The 19,487-nt window shown below is 42.6% G+C and overlaps 1 protein-coding gene across 2 annotated transcripts in view; it reads left to right on the top strand.

Annotated features, from left to right (window-relative positions):
• The window catches only part of kirrel1b (kirre like nephrin family adhesion molecule 1b), a gene marked incomplete at both ends in the record, with an annotated part of 62,008 nt that extends 49,277 nt beyond the window's left edge, over positions 1-12,731 (top strand). The window contains 10 exons of one of the 2 annotated variants that reach the window (XM_079237460.1): positions 146-251; positions 1,606-1,754; positions 2,268-2,395; positions 2,790-2,916; positions 3,766-3,866; positions 6,917-7,133; positions 8,622-8,729; positions 10,541-10,668; positions 11,290-11,364; positions 12,048-12,731. In XM_079237460.1, the coding sequence (XP_079093586.1) occupies positions 146-251; positions 1,606-1,754; positions 2,268-2,395; positions 2,790-2,916; positions 3,766-3,866; positions 6,917-7,133; positions 8,622-8,729; positions 10,541-10,668; positions 11,290-11,364; positions 12,048-12,731 (1,823 nt within the window). Of the gene's footprint in view, positions 1-145; positions 252-1,605; positions 1,755-2,267; positions 2,396-2,789; positions 2,917-3,765; positions 3,867-6,916; positions 7,134-8,621; positions 8,730-10,540; positions 10,669-11,253; positions 11,365-12,047 lie in introns of both variants that reach the window. The other variant, XM_079237459.1, reaches the window with a different exon arrangement.
• Between the last annotated feature and the right edge of the window lie 6,756 nt (positions 12,732-19,487).

Below are 19,487 nucleotides of genomic sequence, written 5' to 3'. Positions count from 1 at the left end.
GTTTTAAGAATACCAGATTTTATTGTGAAATGTATCATTTGTTGTGACTTATTTGTGTGGGAAATCAATCCTCTTGCTGCTGAAACACAACAGTGATTCAGTGTATCTTTGGTTCTACATTAAATATGTATCTCTCCCTGTGTAGACCCTCCTATGGTGACCCTGTCTATCGAACCTCGCTCCGTCATGGAGGGCGAGAGAGTCACCTTCACCTGTCAGGCCACTGGCAACCCTCCCATCATTGGCGTCAGGTCTGGATTACATTTTACAAGAATGTATCTCTAAGCCATATGTAATTATCAGAAAATCCTTGTTATTAATGATATCGATGGCCATAAAGCAATCTGGACTCAACTACTGTTTCTCGTACACATGCTCTCACGTACAGAGCATCCTGGGGATTGGTCAACAGCGACATTGCATTACAATCATATATCATATTTAGCATAACGTTATCTGTAATACTCCTTTATTTGATTGTGTCCATTTACCATTTGGAAATTACTTTTATTAGCTCACTTCACGAAGCAACCAAAGTAGATCCATGCCGAGACACAGCTAGCTGGCTAAGATAACTTAGCTTAAAGTTAGCTTGTAGCCTGTATCGCTCTTGGCTAGTAGAGAGCCATCATTCGTGGCACATTTCTGCTTTGTACTGTAACACATTTATTGTTGGCTAAATTCGACCCTGTGATAATACATTTGTATCATGGATTATTAGCGAGCAAGCTCGCTAAGATTAGCCAGCTCGCTGTCATTGAGCTATTACAGCAATTAATTAGACAGCATTTTGCTACACACAGTTGGACGTTGAAGTGAGCCCAGGCTCTCAGAAACTTGATTGAACGTTTAATACATGCACTTTTCTTCCCATTGACTTTAATACCAAGGTATTATGTTCTATTTATCAAATAATCAATATGTTACCAACTTTGACAGCATTGTTTGTGTCCAGTTCGTTTTGATCATTGTCAATGTTTTTAGGGACACTGTTTCATTTGATACCTGCAGTCCAACATCAGAGGCCGTATTGCAAATATGTTCAATGTCAATTGATTTTCTTTCCGTTCATTACTATCTGCTTGTCACCACCGTCTGGAGGCGATCCTGAATTGTATTTTCTGCTTGCAGAACAGAATTAGTGAAAGTATTGAACAGTTAAACAATTAAACACTGACTTTAATCTTTAGTGACAGCACTGAAGCATTGAAATTGCTAAATGCTGGACTTAAACACAGCGGTTTTAATCTGAGGTTTGAGACTCCACCAGAGGGTCCCAGTGTGGGAGCACTGCCAGGCACTTAGGCACTAAGCCTATTGAGTGTGTATTAAAATGTCATCTCATGGCAGATGTGCAATATGGTTATCTGATGTTTGAGCTATATATCTGGATAACAGAGATGAAAAGAAATGCTTTTTTTTTTTTAGCTTGATATCATTCCTTCAGGTTTTGACATAGAGGTTTTTTTTAAACGTTAGTTTAACAGCTTAGTGTGATAAGTGTGAACCACTTATTCCTTATTATTATGCTTTTGAGATCTGCTGACAAACTGACAATGATTTTAAAATGCTTGAAACCTAAACGGTGATGTGTTTCTTCGTCAGGTGGGCAAAAGGTGGCGTGCTGCTGGAGGGCGCCAGGGAGAGCGTGTTCGTCACCACGGCGGATCACTCCTTCTTCACCGAGCCCGTGTCCTGCCAGGTGTTCAACGTCGTGGGAAGCACCAACGTCAGCATCCTGGTGGACGTGCACTGTGAGTAGAGTGCAAACACTCCTGAGCTGAGTGGGACTCTGATGATATTTATGTGCTCTAGTATGTGTATTTGTTTTAAGAGCCGCGGTGTATTTATTTTGTCGCTCCCTAGTATTACTGTATTGGTTGCTTACTGTATAATCTTTTCTGTCAGGCAGTTCAATTCAACAAAGCCTCATGGCATCTATTGTCAAATTCTATATGTAAATATAGTCCATGGAATGAAACAACTATGAACTGAAAATATTTAGATTAAAAAAAAAATGTAATGTGACATACACAAAATCTTTTTTTAACGATATATCATTTAAAGAAGAGGAAAATATACAAAAACATGCCTGGCTTTCTGATAAGACATGCACAGTTTCCCCAAGGAGAGTGCACAATATATTCTCAATTATTGTATTTGTATATAGTATTTTATTAATTTCAGCAACTTGGTGATCAGACAAGTCTCTATTTCATTAAACGCTGTCTGCGTACATGGGTTTTAACTCTCATGCTCTCTTCCAGTTGGCCCAATCCTGGTAGTGGAGCCTCGGCCAGTGACGGTCGATGTGGACTCCGACGTCACTCTGAACTGCAAGTGGTCTGGGAACCCCCCTCTCACCCTCACCTGGACCAAGAAGGGCTCCAGCATGGTGAGAACAAACCGTTAATCCTTCCCCTGACCTTTGACCTTGAACCCTACTTTTTGTATTCATGCCAGATCACTACGGTCAAATCCTTCAGAAAACCCCAATCCAAATCTAAATACATTTCCAATGACTTCATACATGTTTGCTCAGTTGTACAGCACACGGTATAAGACTCCGTCTTCATATCTTAAATCTTTTATTCATGACTAACAAGTTCGGAAAAGCTCCAGAAAAGAAAAAAAAACCTAATGGAGCCTGCTGAGTAAATCAACATGTTTTATGAATTAAATATAGATCTCCCTCCCTCTTCAGTCTGCGGCCTGTCTGTTTCCACCCACACTTACGAAGCTACTCTCCGGCTTCTCGTGCATACTTATTCTTGTTTATGTGTGTCCAGGTGCTCAGCAACAACAACCAGCTGTATTTGAAGTCAGTGAGCCAGGCCGATGCCGGCCAGTATGTCTGCAAGGCCATCGTGCCCCGGATCGGTGTGGGAGAGACTGAGGTTACGCTCACTGTCAACGGTCAGTTACTATCTAATTACTCTGCTATTTATGTATAAACACCAGCAAAGGTTATTTAAGAATAAAACGTGTAGAACAGATCTTCTTATACACTGGAAAGCCCTTCTTCTGTGTCAAACATTTGAATAATGAACCCACACCTCCATAATGTGTTAAATCTATAATCTATACATCATGCATGTGTTGCTGTAGCCAGCGGATGTACAGAGGGCAGTGCATTATGGGAAACCAGCCTGATTCATTCAAGCCCAAGCCTGACCCAAACCCCACCGCTAATGTTTCATCCCTAAACGGGCCCGAAGCCAACATTTCAATGTCAAAACTCTCTCCCCCGAGAGACTGGATCTTACTTAATAAATCAAAAACGGATTCTCCAAGAACACAATGGCGAAACGCGAGTTCACAAATGCTCCTTAAATCTCCGCCAACGGACAAAGTGTGACATTCACTGGCTCGTCCTTGAGCTCCGTGAGCTAGTGGCTACGCCGGCACTCGTTCACTTAGCGGACTGGATTACGTTAAAGGACCTGCATGTCTACGGGGTCGGATCAGTCCCAACAGTAAAGAACGCACACTGAAGGATTCACAAAACGCATTTTGTGATTTATACACAAATTAATCTCACCACAAATATAGTTTTCCAGTTTATCGTTGCAGGTATTTTCTGCTGGCCTCTACATAATTTTATCGTCCTGCTCTCGTCCACTAAAATAACATCTGGTCTACCTGATTCTGATCTGAATGCAGCATATACGTTGAATGCAAACCTTCTGATTTGTTGAAGTAATCCTCTTTTGTCTCTCTCTCTCTCTCTCTCTCTCTCTCTCTCGTCCTGCCTCCCTCGCTCAGGCCCCCCCATCATCTCCAGTGAATCGGTCCAGTACTCCGTCAGAGGGGAGCGAGGAGAGATCAAGTGTTACATCGCGAGCACCCCCCCACCCGATAAGATTGTAAGTCCATCCTTGGAAGTTGTAATCTGCTGCAGAGGCGCTCGCCCCGTCTCAGATCCTGATCCCGATCACGCCGCCTCCTCGCTCGACCCCGAACACGAGACAGTTTTTGGCTCTCTCTGTTCCCGCTCGCTTGTGTTTTTTTACGAGCTTAGCGATTGGCACAAGTGCCATTGTTCCCCCGACTGTGTCACGAGTCTGCGAGAACAATCTGTTCCTCCTCTGTGGCGGAAGGTGTGACTCATCAAAAACAGCTGCTGTAGTGTCTGCTTGAAATGAAAGAGACGCGCGGCACTGGAAATGTTGGGAGTGCAGCAGATAGCATCAAGAATTCATGAAAGAAAGGAGAGCGCGGCTGGTGTTACTTATAGTTATAGTTTTTTAGTTATCTTCACCATGAAATTGTCAGTGCAGCGTCCATACAATCTTGATTTTAGTATGAATTGGACCAACCAGCCAAAACCGTTCCAATTCACTGGTCCCTCGCAAAGTGGGAGCCATCTTTTCTCTATAAGAAATTGTTCCCACAGATTGCCTCACCAGCAAACTGTAATGGAATATCCTCCTAAATGTGCCGTAACCGCAGAAATACACGCAAGGTTTTTCATTCCCGTCTTTTCTTTAAAGTCGCTGAGTGCAATACTCGATCAATGGAGAGTGCCTTTGCATTATATGAGTTACAAAAAGCGTTATGGTATCTGAAATAAACCCTCACCTGTAAATAAATAAAAAAAATACCATTATGCTCGCAAATCACCCAAAAAAGCGTCGCAGCAACGTTTGAGTTTTGAAGGCTAGAACGAGCGGGAGAGAGAGAGATGAAGGGAGAGTAAAAATTCTGTACCTTTCAGCGTCAATTATCCAATTGTGCAGTGCCAACATGACAGAAATCAGAGCTTTTAGGAAGCCGCACCGGCAGAGAGCTCAGAGCGTATAATGTGATACGACATTGTAGTCTCGGCTTAATGCAGAGACACAAGGACTTATAAAATATGGAGTGTGTGTGTGTGTGTGTGTGTGTGTGTGTGTGTGTGTGTGTGTGTGTGTGTGTGTGTGTGTGTATAGTAATAGAGGCAATAAGAAAGTGAGAAAGTGAGAGACAGAAATCCAGACGGAGGTGGTGCAATAAAATCATTGTGGGAAAAAAAGAAGAAAAAAAGGAACACAAAAAAGCTGATTTTTGGTGCTTTTTATTTCTCCCTCATCCCCTCTTGATCACATTTTTTTAAACAGGTTAAAAGGTACTTTAGCCTAACATATGGCTCTATGTATATTTGATATCATCATGTTCCATATTTAATACCCCTTCAAATTTCTACCTCAGCAGATTTTAAGTAGGAAGAACCGTGCTTGAGTTGTTTTGTGTGTGTGTGTGTGTGTGTGTGTGTGTGTGTGTGTGTGTGTGTGTGTGTGTGTGTGTGTGTGTGTGTGTGTGTGTGTGTGTCTGTTCTGGTTTATTTGTGAGAAAAAAAAAAAGAGACTTGAGACTTTGAGACTCCAAACCTCTGAAAACTTTAATTAGGCACATACTGCACCGGGAGAACAAAAATACATATGTATCAAGGTGTGAGAATATAATTTGTTTTGCTTAAAAATAAACTTTCTGCCCAGACTCACTTTAGTTTCCTTTAACTTTTAACACCAGCCCATCTGTTTGCTGAGTGTTTACTTGTGATTATATATATATATATATATATATATATATATATATATATATATATATATATGTGTGTGTGTGTGTGTGTGTGTGTGTGTGTGTGTGTGTGTGTTTGTGTGAGTCGATTGTTGTTAATAGATAGAAGATAAGATAATGTGAAATTAGCATTATTGATCCCCGAGGGGAAATCGGGTTATTGCGGCCGTATAAAGTGGAGTTTAGATAAAAATCAAACAAATCAAACATATTGCAAACTGCGTCTTCATCACTCCGGCTCCATACCAGCTTGAAGGACTTTTCCTGCTGTGTTGATTATGAACAGATTTATAGATTTGCAAATGTTTTAGTGTACAGATTCCCCAAGCCTTTGATCTTATCTGAATTCTAAATGGATGTAAACCTGCCTAACCATTTTAATGCAATCCTTTTGAAGTGGCAGATCACACATACAGAGTTTGAAAACCAGTTTTGCCTGCAAAGTGCTCTGTGCCTTGAACCATTGGTCACATGCATGTGTTTATATAACCGTGTATACAACTTATTCAACGCATTTACGGAACGCTTTACAACTCAAAAAAGGGACTACGACAGCATGTTAAAGGGAATATAAAGTCACTGCTAGAGGCTCCGCTGAAGGAGTTTCTGGTGAACCTGTGTGATTTCATCTGGTTTCCTCCAGAATCCAAACCGGTGGCCCTGATGACAAGCGCGATATAGAAATAGCAAGGGCTTAGGATTGCATATGGTCCATAGGGACTAGTCATGACCAAAGTTTGCGCAATATATTTGGAAACTCACTCATATCTGTAATAGTATAGAAACTTGGAAATAGTATAGAAACTTGGAAACATGTTTTCCAATGCCCCCTCGAGACTACGAGACAAGATGCTTTCGTTTAAAGTGGCGAGTCAGTGGCGGTAAGCTATACGCCAGGAAATAATAAAGCCTCATATTAGTATTTTGTTTGGTCTCAGCATTGATATTATTGACCCTTTTGTGCTTTGTAGATAGGAAAATGCCACCCAAAAGGAAAAGAGATATACGAATGCTGAGACCAAACTTACGCCCTTGAGAAATAGCCAAGCTAGCTTATGGCTGCTGGTCTCCTTTACTTATGTAGGTCATATAGAGGCATCCGTTTTCCATTGAGACTGTTTCACAACCAGTTAAAGGTTCCTTGAAGTAACTTTAACCTAAGATATTTGGCAGGGAGACGCCTTTATGAGGATCTCAGACCACACTGTGGCTCATGAGAGATTAACACATTTAAACACATACATTATGCAGGCCGTGTTTTATCCTCCTCTCTATTGATTGGTCAAGTTCCTGCACCAACGTGTGTCAGTCGTCAGAGAAAGACTCTAAATCAGCCTTCTCAAACTGCGTGTCTCAGGTCTGGGCGTGGAAGGAGAACGTGTGGGAGAAGGAGAAGGGCACCCTGATGGAGAGGTACACTGTGGAGCAGAGCAAACCTCCATCCCAGGGCGGGGCCGTCGTCTCCACCCTCACTATCAACAACGTCATGGAGTCTGACTTCCACTCGCCCTACAACTGCACCGCCTGGAACGCCTTCGGACCCGGGACCATGATCATCACCCTGGAGGAGACAGGTATGGGGGAAAAAAACTGTGATCGTGGCAGTTCAATGTGACAGTGTAGCATGTCATGGTTAGCTGCACAGTTAGGTATTTTATGGTGTTCATCATCATAATAGAGCAGATCAGCATCAAGCCGTACATTAATGTTATCATCAGTTGGTGCTCCACTTTAAGAGTTGATGAAAGTGTTCATGGAAAATGACACAGGGGACGTAACACTCTTTGTAAATTAACGGATAATTAAAAAGTCTTTTACCAACGTTTAAAATACTGCTGCTTGGTCAGTGGCCCGACACTATTATGCTCTTCCCTCAAACAAGTATGTTTTTTTACGTTAAATAACTACGTTTCTTACGTAACAGGCAGAAGTTAGTAAAGTGCCGAAGTTATGTAACAAAACTATACGGTCAAATAAGTCAACGTTGCCTTTTTGTCTCCCACGGGACTCAAACAGCGGTCTCCTGTGCTTGTTTGACCCATCAAACCTCCACTTCCACATATGTGAACGTTCTCGACTTGAGGCCTTTACATCAAAGTATTCTTTTCGTGCAATTAATTTGAATGTTGTTGTTTTTGTCATGAATACTTTCACACAAAGTGTAAATATTACGTGGCTTTATTAAAAGCAGACCTTGGCAAAAACGACGCATACCAATTCCACCTTTCAAAATAAGAGTCCTAGACATAAACACTCAGGAAGGAAACTCAATTCATTCAGAGCATGTAACTAAATGGAAGCAGCAGATTTAATGCAGTTAGTTAACCTCAGACTGACTTCCAGACGCTTCTCTTGGTCAACAGGACCCCAGTAGTTGGTCCTCTCTCTGTGCGAATCAAATGTTTTATTACAAACAGTGCTGCAATTGTGTTTGTTAGACCTTAAAGTACGAACACATGGGTGATGCAACACACAGTCCTCTACTGTAACACACCAGCAACAGGCCAGGAAGAAGAAAACTTCTACATGAAGTCAGCAAACATCGACTTAAACAATTCAGGTTTCAAACATATTAAAAAAAAATCTATTGTTTTCTGAATGTCTTTGAAAGCTTCCACATGGTGTCTTTAAATGTCCCGGAGCAAGAGGCTCCTCCCACACTGAGGTGCCCTTGAGCAAGATGTTCACACAGTGCCCACCCTCGAGTGTTGTAAGTCCATTCTGGATGGTTACGCGTTTTATTGAGCGGACTTGGTATGCCACATTACATTGAGAAAGTGATGTCTTCATGCTCTGTCAGTCTTATCTGGCTCTTTTTCGTTCAGCTTTCAAGCTTCAGAAAATCTACCAAAACATCTTTGAGAAAGAGAGAGAGAGAGAGAGCTGTTTTTATCCTTTGTCTGACTTGCCTTATCAACATACACGCAGCCTTCAGAGATTCAGTCTTAAGCTATAGGACACCCAGTTTATACTTAAAAGACACGGGATCTGTGCTTGTTTCTCTGACAAAGAGGCAGCAGTTGTCCCTCAAACCTTCAAATCTCTGCTTGTATTTGTTGCAGATATTGTTCCAGTCGGAATAATCGCCGGTGGTACGGTGGGCTCCTCCATTCTGCTGCTCATGTTTCTACTGGCGCTCGCCTTCTTCCTCTACCGCCAACGCAAAGGCAGTGAGTGAACACAGTAGTTCTCTAATGTATGTGTGTTGGTGTGTGTGTGTGTGTGTGTCCATCAGTCGTTCCTTCATCCACTCACCCTCCCTGTCATTCTGCCTCTCCACGATCAAAAGGAAGGAACATGTGCCAGCTGTATGGCATTTTATTCAAATGAGATTAATTTATATTCATATAATATGGCGAACTGCCTTAAAACGCCTACTGTACTCTTTTCATTCTACTGACATGGAATTGTATGATTTTTTTTTTTAATAAATTGTATTTATATGCCGCTTGTACACCAGATAAAGTACAGAAATAACAGAACAGAACAGAAAAGCATTTTATGGTGGATAGTATTTAGTGTATTCATTCCTATGTGTTATTTCTGCATTTATGAGCTCAAGCTGCACTTCTCCAAACCAGCTGGCTGAGAACAAGTGGTGTCTTTAAGTTGTTTGGTTTTTGAGCAGCTCCACACGCAAATAAAGAACCGGGAAAGACAATGAAGGTGACTGGCAGAGTCCCCAGAGGGATTTTCTTTGGGATAAGAGTATATTTTCTGGTTCAGAGCTGATAACACCACCACAGAAAAGAAAAAAAGATACCGTTTGGAAAACAGAAACTCAAACAAACATCGCCGTGGCTCCCGATAAGCTGCAGCTCAAGACTTCACAGATTTAAATCTTTTGCTTTTAAGGAAGAGAGTGGTTCATGTTGACAAATATTGACTGCTTCCGTGCTCGGGATGTATAGATTAAGATGAGAAGTATTGCCGTCTCAGGTTACACAAGGCGTAATCTCTACGAGCAGATGCTGCATTCATGCTCAGAATCTGTAGGCAGCGGGACGAGATGTCGGTATCGGAAGTGTTCTGGTTTCTGTTCGTAGTCTGAGTAGAATTGACCGATCACGGTCTGGAGCCAAAAAAAAGCAACAACCGGCTATCATCTGACAACTGCACGTTTTTTTATTGGCTTAAACGTATCATTTCTATGTCATATCCACGTGTATTATCCATCAACCAAGTCGTAGAGAAAAGGTCAGTTTCTCCATATTTCCACTCATCTTTTACTATACTTTTTTTTTTTTTTACCTAAACTATAATCAATCTTAAAAGCCAGCATTGATTTCATTTTTTTTCCTATCTTTAGCCAATAATATGTGTGCAAGTGCATTAAAATTGTTTCATCGTCTGTAAATATTGTCTTCTTAGAGTTATAAAAAAGAAAAATCTTTCCAGGAATGAAAGTAGTGCAACGTGTTTTACACAACTAAAAGCCTTTTAATGAAATGATATACAAATATGTTTAATCTCTCCCTCCGTGCATGTTTAACTTTCTGCAGCTGTAGCCCTTTATGTTAATGTGACGCCACTCAATTCAGAGTCGAGCCGCGGTGGAAGTGTTTCTGAAATATTACGAGGTTATACGGTAATAAGATCAGTGTTGTGACATTTATGTAAAAATAACTCTGGGGCCTATTCAGATATGAGACAAGCATGTACATTTGCCAGCACATTTATGTACAGAAACAAGGTACATGTCTGAAAGGGGCTTAAAATGCTGAAGATTTACCCTCTCGCTTAAAATATTATACTAATCTTTCTGTTTCTGCATATAGTTTTTGGTCAGGACCGAAACGAAAAAGAGAAAACTGGAAAAAATCTTAGCTGAACCCTTCTGGTGGTTTATTGAACTCACATTTACCTTTGTTTGTTTGAACGTATTGTAGGAATTATGCATGATTATTTTTTAAATCAACATTCTCGACCCAGATTTATCTTGACCCAGAATATGACCAGAGGTCGTGTTTCTCTTTTTTAGGTCGCCGGGGCGTCACCCTCGGTAAGCCGGACATCAAGGTGGAGACGGTCAACAAAGAGACCCACAGCCTGGAGGAGGAGGCGGCCGACGTCTCAACAGCGACGCGGATGGTCAAGGCCATGTACTCAGTGAGTAGACACCCATCTGAGTCACCGGGGGCCGCGCAGAGGAGGCGCACGGGTCAATGGACTTAAATGTGCAGATACACCGTCTCAAAGGGCGACACACACACACCCTAGGCTTGCCTTCAAATACACATACAAAAAAATATGCACACAAACACACACCTGACCCAAAACCAAGAAAGCACATATTGTACTGTACAAAAAGTACAGATGAAGAAAAACAGAGATGGACAAGAAAGTTGAAGTAAATACAAAGAGACGGCACATGCACAGAAAACCTTGCAAATACACAACAACCACAATTGCCCACACACAGAAAGACCGGACATGAACACAGACACACACACAAAGACACACACTCTCTCTATAACATTGTGTTCCTTTTATAAAAGCGCTCAGCCCCAGATGTCCTGGAGAGTCTAACCGGCGAGGCGAGACTTCCCAACAACTAACCGATTCTCATCTTCCACTCTCTTGGGATGAAAAAGCTGAAACTCTGTTTTCCTCTCCCCTCCCTCTCTTCCTCCTCCTGTCCTTTTCTCGCCCTCCCTTCTTTCCGTGTGTGTGTTTCGTTGTTTGATGGTTTAGTTTCTGCCCTCTGTTTCCCTCTCTCCCTCCACTCAGCCGTTCAAAGACGACATGGACCTGAAGCAGGACATCCGGAGCGAGAGCGACACCAGGGAGGAGTACGAGCTCAAGGTGAGCTTTTTTTTTTGTAGTATCCTGCATGGTGCACATGATGCGTCATATATCATGAACTTTGTGGTCATCATTGTCATATCATCAAGTGCCAATTGACATTTCCTCTGTTTTGTTTTAGGTTTGCACTGCAGTTAAAAGCTTGGTTTTCATAACAATAGCACCTTTTTTTCACAATCCTTGCCACGGAAGTTCCCCAAAAACAGCTGTTGTCTATTCTTTATGCATCATTTGTAGGATTCTGCCAGGTCAAAGCATTATCAGCCCCTCATTCAGGGGTGGAGCTAAAATCTCTTTATGATCTGGTTTGGAGTTTTAAATCTCATCACCACAAAGTAACCACACTAAAGAAGGAAACATTCTTGTTTTTGGAAACCTTTCTTCCAGAGTAAGCTGCTGCCCAGGTGAACTCCCTGTCATCTAGCATTGGAAAACCATGTCGTCAAAAGAAGTTGTATCATAATGTGCCGTGTCCACACACATACTGTGCACGGCATCTCCAACACACCATTACTCCCCAACGTCCAGCATCACCTGCCATGTGACTGAGAACACATACGCATGAGAGGCTGGCAGCTAACTGAAGCACAGACCATAATGTATCTGTGTCTTTGCCCCTCAGCCCAATGTTGTTGCTTCTTATAATAATATTAAACTAATATTCTCTCTCTCTCTCATCACAGGATCCAACCAACGGCTACTACAACGTCCGAGCCACCACCCACGACGAGGCTCGCCCGCAGTCCCGCGCCATCCACTACCAGGGCGAGTTCCGCAGCCCGAACCCGAACCCCAACGTCGGACCGGCCGCTGCAGCTGCCGGCGGACAGCCGGCCGGCGCCGCCAGTGCCGTTCATCCCAGTGGAGTGCCGGGCTCCAGGGCGGGCTGCTACGACCCCCGACCCCCGTCCAGGATTTCCCACGGCACCTACGCCCAGTTCAACACCTTCACCAGGGTGGCGCAGAGCCAGCAAGCGCCTCCCAATCCGACCCTTCAATCGCCCGGCGATTACCCCGGAGACTGCGGCCTGCTGGACGGCACGACCCAGCTGGCCTACGACAACTACGGATACCCCTCCCAGTACCCCAGCTACCGCATGGGCTTCGCTCCGCCCATAGAGGAAGGGCCAGCCTATGAGATGTATCCAACAGGCCAAGGGACCGGGCCGGGAGTAGGGCCGGGACCAGGACCAGGACCAGGACCGGGACCAGGACAAGGACAAGGACCGGGACCAGGACCCGGGCCAGGGCAACAAAGTCCTGAAACAGGACTGGGACAGTATGGAACCTCCACTCGCTTCTCGTATTCGTCTCCACCCTCTGACTATTCCCAAAAACACACACAACGGATGCAGACTCATGTTTGAGAAACACACACACACACACACACACACTCACACACATACACACAACTTGCTTTTTGCAGCTGCAGTACTTATTACACATAAAACCTAAATATATAAAAAGATACATTAACATTCAAGAATCCATTTTCTTTTCCTTTTTTTTCATAGCAGCCAGTGCATGGAATTTCAGTCCACTCTTTGGAACAATGAAGCACCCCAACAGTGAGCAGCATATCATATAACACAGTTAGCAGCAATACACACGACACGCGCAAAGCGACATTCTCACACATTTGCGCAGACTTTCTGTTGCGTGCAGCGTTTATGCTCCAACAAGAAGCAACGGCGAGAGTCACAATCAAGAGAAAAGAGACAAAAGAGAAGAAGAAGAGCACTTTGAAGACGAGCGCCAGGAGCCGAGGAACCTGCTGCTTCCTGCTCTCCTCGCCGTGCTCTCGGCTCGTCTCCCTGCATCAATCTTTCCTCCCACCCCATCTCTGTAAATAAGTGCAAATGGAGATTTTGGGTCATTTTAAAAGCAATGTCCTTGTACAAACCTACACAGTGCGATGATGCAGTACAGACAAAACTCTCGGTGATCCACACATTTTTGCACAAAAAAAACACACATACACACAGATCTTTAAAGACTTCTTTGTTTCGATCTATTGCAGCAACGGGGCAGCTTGGACGATGAATATATATTTGGCACTTTTTGATCCCTTTTCCTCACTCAAACTTGCCCAGTGGCCATTTCTTACAAGATCTACCTTGATTTAAGTGGGACGGAGCTTCTTAAAGCGGTACAGTTAGCGACCAGAGTGCCAATGTGCTTATGTGCCAACACACGCAAAACTATTGAGGTATGTCTTCTTTTGTAAAGAGCGGACAGTGAGGGGGTCTGGACCGAGGGGGTTTTGTACGTGGAGAGGAAAGGAGTGGTAGCAAAAAGTGTCTCCTTATGCTCATTCTCCTCCTCATCGCTCATTTTAAATCATCATGATGCATTTCTATAACATTTCACTTGAGGTCAACGCTGTAAATGGCATTTGTGATACGAGGTGTGGCGGAAGCGCTTTTTCACTCAACGGATTTCTGCAATTTGTACAAAAAGATACCTCCCCCCCATCCTCAAGTTGTTTCTCTCACTTGCACAGTAGACTAGTTTTTTTTTCTTTCATATTTATATACTGAAACGTCTGGGGAGAAGAAAAAAAATGGCATTCAGAAACATTTTATAGTATTTTTATAAGGAGTTGTGGACCAAAGGTTCAGCGTTTTGGGTGAAACTCACTTTTTAATGTGTACGTGGCGACATGATCGTTATTGGAAACGTTTTGAGTTTCTTTAAAACAACATAAGACTAAAAAGCGATGGGATGGTGTTTTTAAAGTGGATGTTGTAGGCGAAAATTAGAAAAATGTGAAGAGCTTCATTCCAAAAAATGATAAATATCCAGCATCTGTTTGATGGATACCTCTGTTTGGTGTGAAACTCTTTCTCTGACTTCCGGTCTTCTGACTGGACTGGCTTTTTTTCCAAAACGTCGACGACATTCAAAATGGTGGATGGAGAAGGAGCGGCCGCTCACTTTGAGCTGCGCACCTCGTGAGCAGCGAGAAGGTTCAAGTGTGGTCTAACATATCAAGATGAAGCTTCAGAGTGTTCCATCTAGCTCATGTGGTACTTTATACATTTATATGTAAGTATACTGGTGTGTTCACTGCAACAGAAGATGTGGTGGTATTTTACGTCTGAGTTTTTTTTTTCTTACCACTATGTTGTGTCAGCGTTGGTACACGTGTGCTTGACCTTTACAACAGGTTCATAACGATCAGCGTTCAAAGTGTCGCTCCTAACCTCTGACCTCTACCGATTCGGCGAAATTCACACAGCGATCAGCTTGCAGAAGCAGTGTGGATGGATTGTGCTTGTGTCCCAAGCTGGAAGCATCAAATCATGTACTGATATTAACAGCTGGATGAGTAATTATAAGCAAGACGTTGCAAAAGGAAGCCTTTCTTATATTCAAAATAAACTGTGTCAACTGCAACTATTGACAAAGCTTCAGTTTGAAGACATTTATTTAGTTGTTGAGAATGAAAAATTATTTAAATTGCACACGAGTCTTTGAAACTCGCCATTGTCTCGATGTGTTACCTTTACTTAAGGGCACTTGATTGAATAGTCAAAGTAAAGAGCGACCGGACGCCGGCGGTTGGAAAGCGAAGCCAGATACCTCCACAACTCGAGAGGTAATCATTAAGTCTTTACACTTATCAGCCGCCCTATCAACCCTCCACAGATACAGTATATTATGGTAATTCTGTGCTAAGGGGGCAGTACAAAAAAAAAAGGTATTTATTACCCCTATTTTGAATAAACACTTTGAGAAAAGGGAACCACAGCCACGCCGCGTCTGATTAGAGTGACTATCAGATGGAACCTTGTAGCTCCAAGGTCACTATATAAACCATTTCAGTAGTTATGGAGAGAAGAACGGCAGATGGAGCACCCTTTTAAATTTATATGGTCATCACAGCCTTGGTGCTGCATACTATTACCTCTTTACAGCCTTTTTACAGAGTTGTAGCCGTGCAGTATTTTGCATCTGACTGGAAATGTCGTTATGACCTTGCGTGGAATGATTAAATTTGACATGGAGGCCAAAAAAAAAGACACGGCCCGGCCATCCGGGTACTGAGTCATTATCTTGTATCTGTTGACAGTGGAGGGGCGCAGAAATATGTAGAAGACAATAAGCCAAAAATGTTAATCGGATTTTTAGATTTGGTTCAGCACTAAAAGAAGGCGTGTAGTTTGAAATGGGATCTGCAAGTGTTTACTGCACTGAGTTGATATTTCAGGTCATTGTCCCCTCTTCATATGTACCCGTGTCATATTATTAACAGCCACCTACCAGCTTCCACATTAAGAGGTTGATCCTGTCTTTTCATGCAAAAAAACTATAAAAAAGCATAACAAATCTTTCTCTCATAGCTTTCTTCCAAATGTTCTCCAAGCTGATCACATGGAGTACAGGTATAACAATCTTAGCTTGCATTAACGTGTATATGTTGGGGGGAAGGGAGTCTGTATTGAGAGAATTTTTATATATAGCTTCATGAGCTTCATGACATCATTCATTCCCCTTTGAAAAATCTGTATTTTATATCTTATTTTCTTGGTATTACTTTGTGGTGTTCCCTCACCGGTGGAAGAAATGACTGTGGTCAAAAAAAGTGTGTGTTTGAACTTTTTATATGCAGTGTTTTATTTTTATTTTTTATCAGATATGGGGTGGGAGGGGGGTTCTGATTAATCAACCCAGCGAGAAGAAGAAAAACGAGAGGACGTGTGTGTGTGTGTGTGTGTGTGTGTGTGTGTGTGTGTGTGTGTGTGTGTGTGTGTCTGTGGCCAAAGCGACTGCTCATCCAGGCCACAAATAGCCAAAACTCTGTCTCAACTAGGCCAACCCAGGCTTGAACCAGGTCAGACGCACAGCTAACCGCTCAGTTCCATGCTGTGCCGCTCCAAGACGGTCTGACGTGGATTTAGATGTTTACCTTGTGGAGGCTCAAGAGAGCGGCAAGAGACTGAGCGAAGATCCACTGAGCAGACAAACAAATGCAGCAGCCATTTGTGTTTCTCCTGTGTGTGTGCGCGTGTGTGTGTGTGTGCGCATGTGTGTGCTTTCATACCACTATCAATGTGTTAGGACCACTGGACTGTAGAAATTAGGGTTTGACTGATTGTTTTTGGGCATATAGCAGATATCATGCATATTTCCTCAATTTCTGTGAAAGGTTTTGATTGTTCGCACCTTATGAGAACTAACAATGGCGTAGAGGTGGGAAAGAATATGGCACTGGCAACTTGTGGGTTTGGCCATCAGTTGCCTGTACATTATTTATTATTGATGTAGATTAGGGATATATATATATTAATATGTTAATCCTATATTAATATGTTAACCATACCGAATCAACATTTTGTTTTGCCTCTTTACCCCTCTAGACTCGTATAAACTATAGACCCGTCTCTCTCTCTCTCTATATATATATATATATATATATATAGAGAGAGAGAGAGAGAGAGAGAGAGAGAGAGAGAAAAAATGTTTATTGTGCCTTTTGCCTCTTTTTTTGGCAAATGAAGTAGACTTAAAATACGAGTAGAGGCCCTAAAGAAGCGAAACAAAATGATGTTGATTCAGCCTGATTAACAGGCCAGTGGACCAAAACACAAGTTGTTCTCCAAAAGTCTGACAAATGTCATCTTTACACACCTTTAAAGAGCGGCAAAAAGTAACAGAATAGTATCTACATTTTAATTTTAACGTATGCTTTTAAAGGCATTTCCACCCTGTCAGGGAGATTCAGCTTATTGGCTCCATTCGAAAGGTGTTGGATATCGTTGGCAAAGACCCCACATCAGTCAAACCCTAGTATGAAGCGGGACAGCTGGTGAGACGGAGTGGAGGAGACATCGCGTGGCCTTAGGATGCGAGCGGCGCTCGTCCCTCATCCAGCTGCTGAGCCTGTCTGCTCTCTGAAACAGCTGCACGAGTGAGCAGCAGTAATTGACGTTCATCTTGGTGTCGCTGAGCGTATGAAGATGACGATCAGACCAGGGAGACGGACTCCATGTTGCACTTGAGCACGTGGAGGTGAGAGGGCCAGTGTGGGTGTTCACATAAGCATATATTCTCCATGCTCCACTTCTTTATTTTTATCCCTATATATTGTTCACGTGTGTATTATGTTCACCTTTTTATTCAAGGAAAAAAAACTGTACAAAACTTGCAAGATATTATTCGAATTCCTCTTTTTAATTTCATGTTTGATTTTATCTTACTTCTTTTTTTTCAAATTGTATGTAATTATTTTTCCACAGTATACAGAAAATAAACGAAGACACAGCTTTTCATAAGAACAGCAGCAAAAGCTCCTTTATTTTTTATTTTGAATGCAATTGTTATGTTGGTTTATTAAGTTTATTACATTATATTTAGTATTTTTAGAAATGAGGCTCCAGGATGTGGCATAAAAAAAAAAAGGTTTAATCTCTTTGCCGTGAATGAGGTTGGTACTTCGCTGTTTATTTAGGTCAAAGTATGAATGACTGAGCCCAAACAGTTGTTGTGACAGATTCTCAGCTCAGGTGGAAAGCAGTAAGTGTGTAGCACACACACACACACACACACACACACACACACACACACACACACACACACACACACACACACAATGCAGACAGTTCACCTGCAGGAGAATGAGACGTCTGCAGTCTCACTCTCGTCCTCCTCTTCTCCCCTCGACTCCTTTTCACTTGTCCTCTTCCCCTCCTCCCTGATCTCTTTAGCGTTCCTCTAATGTCTTTCTCCACTTCTACTTTTGTCTCTTGACTTATCTTGTCACTCTGAAAAATCGTCATAGTGTCCTCTGAACATCTTCCCTCAATGCCTTCGTCTCCTTCACTCTCTTCTTTCAATTCCTTTCTTCTTTGCTTCAGTCCTCCTCTCTCTCTTCTCTCCTTTCATTTTGCCATTTCTCTCCTCTCCTCAGTCCTCCTATCATATCTTCTCCTCTTCTCTTCTCATGTCTTTTCCATGCATTTGCTTTCCTCTTCTTCTCTCCTCACCTCCACTTTTGCCCCATCTTCTCAGCCCTTCTCATGTATCTCTCTATTCCCCTCTTCTCTATCTCTCTTTTTCTCCTTTCACAATCTCTCCTCTCCTCCTCTCACATCTTATCCAGTTGTCTCTTTCCTCTCCTCTCTCCTCTTTTGTACCTCTTTTCCCTCCCTCATCTCTTCAGTTCTCCCTTCCCTCTTCTTCTCTCCTCTTATTTTGCTTCATCTTCTCATTCATTTTTGCATTACCTTCTCCACTTCTTCAATTGCGTCTTTTTCTTTCACCTCTTCTTTCGCTCTTCTCACCACTTCTTTCTCCTCTTCCTCTCGCATCCCAAACCTTCTCCCCTTCCTTCATCTCCTATCTCCTCCTCTACTTCTCTAATCTGCCCCCCTTTCTTCTTTAATGTCCTTTCACCATTTATGTTTGTTTATCCTCTCTCCTTCTCTCCTCTCCCTCCTCCTTTTCTCTGTTCACCTCTTGACCTCTTTGTTCCCTCTCCTCCTATTTCCTGTTTGTATTCCTCTTTTCACTTCTTCTTGTCTGTACTCCTCTCTTGCTTCATCATTTTAGGACTCCTCTCCTCTCATGTTGTCAGTCCTTCTCAAATCACTGCAACTTTTCCCTCCTCTACTTTCTTTTTCCCTCTCTACTCTCTCCTTCATCTTTTTTCTCCTCAATCACCCTCTCACTTCTCCTCTATTCAGATTTTGCAGCATCTCTCCTTTTTCCTCTCATTTCCTCAACTCTCCTCTCTCGATGCGTCTCCTCTGTCACCTCTCACATCTTTTTCACATGCTCCCTTTTTCATTCATCACCATTTCTCTCCTCAGTCCTTCTCTTCTTTCCTCTCCTCTGAGTGACAGGGCGAGGGGGAATGAGGAAGACGACAAAGCAAACGCAAGAAAGAAATAACATGTCGGGGTGGGGGGGAGAAAGACAAGGACAGAAGACAGATAGGACACACACCCTCCGTTTCTCATCTTTACTTAGTACGTAATAGTGATTATCCTCTCCTCTTTCCTTCTGCTCTCATTGAGGAATAATGTCTGGAATAACCTTCAGCAATGCACTCCCTCCTTCTCCACCACCAATCACTTCCATTTTATCCCCTTGTTCACATTTGAAGCAGTCGTTGTATG

Source organism: Taurulus bubalis (assembly GCF_910589615.1).
Source record: "Taurulus bubalis genome assembly, chromosome: 1".
In the NCBI taxonomy this organism is placed as follows: Eukaryota; Metazoa; Chordata; class Actinopteri; order Perciformes; family Cottidae; genus Taurulus; species Taurulus bubalis.
The sequence above is the reverse complement of the archived record's forward strand: the minus strand, read 5'-3'. Positions and strand labels throughout refer to the sequence as shown.